This window comes from Mizuhopecten yessoensis, unplaced genomic scaffold (genome assembly GCF_002113885.1).
Source record: "Mizuhopecten yessoensis strain PY_sf001 unplaced genomic scaffold, ASM211388v2 scaffold715581, whole genome shotgun sequence".
Lineage (NCBI taxonomy): Eukaryota > Metazoa > Mollusca > Bivalvia > Pectinida > Pectinidae > Mizuhopecten > Mizuhopecten yessoensis.
Window position 1 is genome coordinate 15,712 of NW_018479688.1, and position 7,835 is coordinate 23,546.

At 33.4% G+C, this 7,835-nt stretch overlaps 1 protein-coding gene across 1 annotated transcript in view; it reads left to right on the plus strand.

Moving 5' to 3' along the window:
* Nucleotides 1-7,416, plus strand: part of LOC110441137 (sodium- and chloride-dependent glycine transporter 2-like) — a gene marked incomplete at its 3' end in the record, with an annotated part of 21,367 nt that extends 13,951 nt beyond the window's left edge. Inside the window, exons 6-12 of the mRNA XM_021484236.1 lie at nucleotides 3,581-3,684; nucleotides 3,819-3,943; nucleotides 4,500-4,612; nucleotides 4,914-5,042; nucleotides 5,693-5,789; nucleotides 6,448-6,545; nucleotides 7,246-7,416. Coding sequence (XP_021339911.1) covers nucleotides 3,581-3,684; nucleotides 3,819-3,943; nucleotides 4,500-4,612; nucleotides 4,914-5,042; nucleotides 5,693-5,789; nucleotides 6,448-6,545; nucleotides 7,246-7,416 — 837 coding nt within the window. The remainder of the gene's footprint in view (nucleotides 1-3,580; nucleotides 3,685-3,818; nucleotides 3,944-4,499; nucleotides 4,613-4,913; nucleotides 5,043-5,692; nucleotides 5,790-6,447; nucleotides 6,546-7,245) is intronic.
* Between the last annotated feature and the right edge of the window lie 419 nt (nucleotides 7,417-7,835).

Below are 7,835 nucleotides of genomic sequence, written 5' to 3' on the forward strand. Positions count from 1 at the left end.
TGTGTTTATTGTAATGGACGTTGATATGTTGTGTGTTTATCGTAATGGACGTTGATATGTTGTGTGTTTATCGTAATGAACGTTGGTATGTTGTGTGTTTATCGTAATGAACGTTGGTATGTTGTATTTTTATCGTAATGAACGTTGGTATGTTTCGTGTTTAAACGTAATGAACGCTGGTATGTTGTATGTTTATCGTAATGAACGTTGGTATGTTTCGTGTTTAAACGTAATGAACGTTGGTATGTTTCGTGTTTATCGTAATGAACGTAGGTATGTTGTGTGTTTATCGTAATGAACGTTGGTATGTTGTGGGTTTATCGTAATGCACGTTGGTATGTTGTGTGTTTATCGTAATGAACATTGGTATGTTGTGTGTTTATCGTAATGCACGTTGGTCTTTTGTGTGTTTATCGTAATGAACGTTGGTATGTTGTATGTTTATCGTAATGCACGTTGGTATGTTGTGTGTTTATCGTAATGAACATTGGTATGTTGTGTGTTTATCGTAATGCACGTTGGTATGTTGTATGTTTATTGTAATGGATGTTGATATGTTGTGTGTTTATCGTAATGAACGTTGGTATGTTGTATTTTTATCGTAATGAACGTTGGTATGTTGTATGTTTATCGTAATGGACGTTGGTTTGTTGTGTGTTTATCGTAATGCACGTTGGTATGTTGTGTGTTTATCGTAATGGACGTTGATGTGTTGTATTTTTATCGTAATGCACGTTGGTATGTTGTGTTTATCGTAATGAACATTGGTATGTTGTGTGTTTATCGTAATGCACGTTGGTATGTTGTGTGTTTATCGTAATGAAGGTCGTTATGTTGTATGTTTATCGTAATGGACGTTGGTTTGTTGTGTGTTTATCGTAATGGACGTTGATATGTTGTATGTTTATCGTAATGGACGTAGGTATTTTGTGTGTTTATCGTAATGGACGTTGATATGTTGTATTTTTATCGTAATGGACGTTGGTATGTTGTGTGTTTATCGTAATGCACGTTGGTATGTTGTGTGTTTATTGTAATGGACGTTGATATGATGTGTGTTTATCGTAAAGAACGTTGGTATGTTGTATGTTTATCGTAATGCACGTTGGTATGTTGTGTGTTTATCGTAATGCACGTTGGGTTGTTGTGTGTTTATCAAAATGAACGTTGGTATGTTGTATGTTTATCGCAATGCACGTTGGTATGTTGTATGTTTATCGTAATGCATGTTGGTATGTTGTATGTTTATCGTAATGGACGTTGGTATGTTGTGTGTTTATCGTAATGCACGTTGGTTTGTTGTGTGTTTATCGTAATGAACGTTGTTATGTTGTTTGTTTATCGAAATGAACGTTGGTATGTTGTGTGTTTATCGTAATGAAGGTTGTTATGTTTATCGTAATGGACGTTGTTATGTTGTATGTTTATCGTAATGGACGTTGGTATGTTGTGTGTTTATCGTAATGCACGTTGGTTTGTTGTGTGTTTATCAAAATGAACGTTGGTATGTTGTATGTTTATCGTAATGAACGTTGATATGCTGTGTGTTTATCGAAATGGACGTTGATATGTTGTGTGTTTATCGTAATGAACGTTGGTATGTTTCGTGTTTATTGTAATGAACGTTGGTATGTTGTGAGTTTTTCGTAATGAACGTTGGTATGTTGTGTGTTTATCGTAATGCACGTTGGTATATTGTGTGTTTATCGTAATGAACGTTGGTATAATGTGTGTTTATCGTAATGGACGTTGGTATGATGTGTGTTTATCGTAATGAAGGTTGTTATGTTGTATGTTTATCGTAATTGACGTTGGTTTGTTGTGTGTTTATCGTAATGGACGTTGGTTTGTTGTGTGTTTATCGTAATGGACATTGGTATATTGTGTATTTATCGTAATGGACTTTGGTTTGTTTGGTGTTTATCGTAATGGACGTTGATATGTTGTATGTTTATCGTAATGCACGTTGGTATGTTTTTTGTTTATCGTAATGAACGTTGGTATGTTGTATGTTTATCGTAATGGACGTTGGTATGTTTTGTGTTTATCGTAATGGACGTTGGTTTGATGTGTGTTTATCGTAATGTGCGTTGGTATGTTTTATGTTTATCGTAATGAACGTTGGTATGTTCTATTTTTATCGAAATGGACGTTGGTATGTTGTATTTTTATCGTAATGGACGTTGGTATGTTGTGTGTTTAACGTAATGAACGTTGTTATGTTGTGTGTTTATCGTAATGAACGTTTGTATGTTTGGTGTTTATCGTGGATGTATTGAGCGTTGGTATGTTGTATGTTTATCGTAATGAACGTAGGTATGTTGTGTCCTTATCGTAATGAACGTTGATATGTTGTGTCCTTATCGTAATGAACGTTGTTATGTTGTGTTTTTATCGTAATGAACCTTGGTATGTTTGGTGTTTATCGTGCATGTAATGAACGTTGATATGTTGTATGTTTATCGTAATGCTCGTTGGTATGTTGTATGTTTATCGTAATGCACGTTGGTATGTTGTGTGTTTATCGTAATGAACATTGGTATTTTGTGTGTTTATCGTAATGGACGTTGATATGTTGTGTGTTTATCGTAATGGACGTTGGTATGTTGTGTGATTATCGTAATTCACGTTGGTATGTTGTGTCCTTATCGTAATGAACGTTGATATGTTGTGTGTTTATCGTAATGAACGTTGGTATGTTGTGTGTTTATCGTAATGCACGTTGGTATGTTGTATGTTTATCGAAATGGACGTAGGTATGTTGTGTCCTTATCGTAATGAACGTTGATATGTTTTGTGTTTATCGTAATAAACGTTGATATGTTGTGTGTTTATTGTAATGCACGTTGGTATGTTGTGTCCTTATCGTAATTAACGTTGATATGTTTTGTGTTTATCGCAATGGACGTTGATATGTGGTGTGTTTATTGTAATAAACGTTGGTATGTTGTGTGTTTATCGTAATGGACGTTTATATGTTGTGTGTTTATCGTAATGAAGGTTGTTATGTTGTATGTTTATCGTAATTGACGTTGGTTTGTTGTGTGTTTATCGTAATGCACCTTGGTATGTTGTGTGTTTATCGTAATGGACGTTTATATGTTGTGTGTTTATCGTAATGGACGTTGATATGTGGTGTGTTTATTGTAATAAACGTTGGTATGTTGTGTGTGTATTGTAATGAACATTGGTATTTTGTGTGTTTATCGTGTTGTGTGTTTATCGTAATGGACGTTTATATGTTGTGTGTTTATCGTAATGGACGTTGATATGTGGTGTGTTTATTGTAATAAACGTTGGTATGTTGTGTGTTTATTGTAATGAACATTGGTATTTTGTGTGTTTATCGTAATGAACGTTGGTATGTTGTGTGTTTATCGTAATGGACGTTTATATGTTGTGTGTTTATCGTAATGAACGTTGGTATACTGTATGTGTATCTTAATGAACAGCTTGGGTACATTTTGTTTCTCTGACTCTTCGACTTAAAATATGTTTTGAGTATGATGACAACAACAACAAGAACTGAAAACATGGTTATTAACTGAACTTTATGCATAGTTTACCTAATATTTCACAGGTTTGGTTAGAGGCAGCTATTCAGATGTTCTATTCACTGGGTCCAGCCTGGGGTCCCATTGTAACACTAGCCAGTTACAACAAATTCAACAACAATTGTTACCGGTAAGTAGACATGGTGGCGTTAATAGAAAGGTATGAAATACTTACGGCAAATAGTATTATGTTTAAATGAATAAAAACATTAAGACACTTCAGTTGCTGACATTATAATTACTTTTTGTTTTCCTTTTGTAAAGAGATGCTATCAAACTGACGTTGATTTGCGAGGGGACCAGCATTTTTGGAGGATTTGTAGTCTTTGCTGTGCTAGGCTATATAGCACATGACACAGGAAAGGACATATCAGAAGTAGTAACATCAGGTATATATAAATATGTATACAGAAAGGTAAGTAGTTACACAGGTATATTTGATTATATATATATATATACATGTACTTGTATAAGCACATAGGTAAGTAGTAAAAAGCATTAGGTAGATATAATTATATATACAGATCATAGTAACATTACATAATTATAATAAATATACACAGATAGATAATGATGTTTATTTATCAGATTTAAGCTCCTACATATACATAATTAACTCCTGTTTAATGCAGTTTAACATACATTCTTTTGTCGTTTGGTCTCCCCGTATTAAAAAATTATTCCGGCCCTTAATTATCATACTTGTCGATGGGCGCCTACATTCAAACAAACAAACAAACAGCGATAGGATACATCTTATAATGTATACACCTTAAAAGTACTTCTTGTAATATAAAAGTATTCCTTGTAATATAAAAGAAGGTATGTGCTAATTCAATTATGATATATCAATAGCAAAATTTTACAATTTATTGAATTAAAAGCACAGAACGTGTCTGAAGTCCGATTCAATGTTGAAGTGATGTTGGCAGCCCTTTTCTGTAGGACCAGGACTTGTTTTCATGACCTACCCAGAAGCGTTATCCAAGCTGCCTCTACCAAATCTCTGGTCGGTCCTGTTTTTCCTGATGATTCTTAGCGTTGGTTTAGATACTCAGGTAATATACCATTAATACAGTGATTAGACACTAACGTCAGCTGTGTTGTATTTGCTGCCGAGGAAACATTAAGTTTAATAGTGTAATCATTAATTCAGATAAAGCGTTATTGGAGATATCTGCATTTACTTTTTTTTCAAATAATAACACTTGAATTAGGACGCTAAAATCAATATGGCTATAGAAATGAAGCTGTAAATGTGACAAATACAACTTTGAATATGACGCTATCATGTGACTAATTTGATTTACATTCTATACGTAGATCTAGTATCCTGGTTTACTGTTTTACAATTTACAGTTTACTAATATGGAGACCATTGTAGCAGCCATAATAGACGAGTTTCCAGCTCTACATCGGAGGCGAGTCGTCGTGCACTTACTGTTATGTATAGGCTGGTTTCTGTTTGGACTGATTATGATTTCTCAGGTTAGTATAGACAAACAAAATATCACATATACTGCAACATACCAGCTGCCAACAGTTGTGGCACTGTAGCCTGTAATGACATAGACGCTAGATATCATATCAAATTAAATGATCTTATCAAGTTCAATAAATTCACAACGATTTCAATGAATCAATAACCTAAAATTACAATAGTAACTATCAAATTAAATAGAAATTAGAATGACATGTAATTTTTTCACATATCTTATTCAAGAAAATTAATTTAAAAAATAGCAAAGTCAATAAAACATCACATAATCAACAATTTCCATTTAACATTACTAACTTAATTCCATATAACATCACTTATCAAATCATGTCGATACAACATCAGTTATCAAATCATTTAAATATAACATCACTTATCGATTTATTTCAATATTGCATGACGTATTCAAGCGTTTCGCTATAACCTCATTCATTCAATTATTTCAATATAACATCAATAATTCACCAGTTACAATATAACATCAATTATTCACCAATTTCAATATAACATCAATAATTCACCAATTTCAATATTACATCGATCATTTTAAAAAATCGATAAAGTATCACAGATTCAACAGTTTCAATATATAATAAATGCTCTGACCGAATTCTTATTATAACGAGTGTTCTCTTTAAAGGGCGGGATGTACGTGATTTTTCTCCTCGACTGGTATATAGGACTTGTTATTCCCGTGTTCGGATTCCTTGAATGCGTTATCATAGGCTGGATATATGGTAGATATAATAGTGTATAAAATCATCCCTGATGCTTCTATTTATTCTGTATATACAATTCTTCTACTTACTACACATACACACTTCATGTTTCTTCCTTGACAATATATATATTTATATTGGTTAGGAGTTATATATCATTATATACCAAGCTGTAAATACTGTACATTTTATCATACATTGTATCTTGACCATATGTAAGATGAGCTTCATGCTCAATATGTTACAAGAATAAATAAAGCCTTTATTATTATATTATTATTATATATTATATTATATTATATATATATTATTATTATTAACCAAATGGAATGCGATCGAATCAATTAATTCCCTCTATGCAAATGTTTGGTTAACGATTGTTAATAACCCCTCATTAGATTGGAATCAATTTTATTGACACTATGTAAAAGTTTGGTAAAGGAGATTGTAATAAACACCGAGGAACCCTTTATTGACATTGTGCAAAGGTTTTGTATTTTTTTTCTTAATAAACGCTAATTAATTTGGAATCCCTTAATTGATAATGTGTAGAGGTTTGGTGAACGATTATTAGTAAACGCTGATTAAATTGTAATTTATTTAATTGACACTATGTAAATGTTTGGGAAAAGATTAATAATAACCGCTGATTTTATTAATTAACGAATCCATAAAGGAATACGGTTCTCCCGTGACGTCAGTATGATGATTGGCTATGGTATTCCCGTACTCATGCGGATAGCATTGTGCCTGATCGTGCCAGCTATGCTTTTGGTAAGTCAGATAGACGAATTTCCTTATTAAACAGTTGATGGTTGTAGTTAAGTTTTAAATATATTAATAATGTTCATATATCTTATATGACAGATAAAGAATAGCCCATTGTTTATGTTCCGTTGAATTATGATTAATTGAAAGGATATTGACAGTGAATGCACGTATTGTTTCGCTGTATTGTACATTATATGTCGACTGATAAGACCAGCGGTTTTGTTTCCTTTTTCACCTTTTTGTTGCTGGTACTAAGCGAAAAGGTGCCGTTATATTTTTTTAAACGGAGCCCATGACAAAGTGTAAAATGCCGTTTTATATTCCTTAACAGAAATCGTCGCGTCGACAAAGCAAAATATTGTCGCCATTTGACGTTGCAAAAAATACTATAAAAATCAGAAAGTAGCAAAAAAAAGCGAAAAATGAGCAGACTTGTTTCTCTTTTTCGCGCTTCATACAGTTCTTCATTTGCTTTGTCATAGCAACAAAGCGATTTTTCCTCCAAACACAAAATGATGTCATAGAGCGGTTAAGGAAAAACATCTTTAGAAAATTCATAATATAACGGCATTTTTTCGCTTCAATGCTGCGGCAAGGCGAAAAAGTACGGTTCATCAGGCAAAATACTTTTAGCCTTCTGGAAATCATCTGATGTGCTTTCTATCATAATGTGATTCTGATAATGCATTACCCCTTTTTTCAGTGTATTGCCGCGTTTGCGTTTGGGTCGTACAAGCCACCTACCTACGGCGTGTATCACTATCCACAGTACGCTATCATAATAGGCATTGTGATAGGAGCTCTTCCGTTCCTACTGGTGATCGTCCTGACGTGTTTCGCTGTTAAACGTGCAAAAGGAAAAACGCTATGGGAGGTAAAAAGAAAAAAAAAACTCATTTACTGTAACTTCTGGTAAAAAAGTCGGACGAATAAAACAAATCCATGTAAAAAGTCAACCATGTGTAGAATACTGCAAAACCTCATAACAACGCTTTTACTTCTACTTGCGAACAAGATTGTTATAGTTTAAACGCTTGAAAATAACATACACACATTGCATTTCCTCAAAGTATTGAACAGATATGAAACTCGTATATGGATATCACAAGGGTTGAAAGACGAAATTTATTATAATACGTTTATTCAATGGTGTAGAATGATCACACACTTTCTTAATAGTCATAGTCGTACATAGCACTCCACTGGGACGATGTGATGCCATAGTCGTACATTGTATACCACTGGGACGATGTGATGTCATAGTCGTACATTGTACACCACTGGGACGATGTG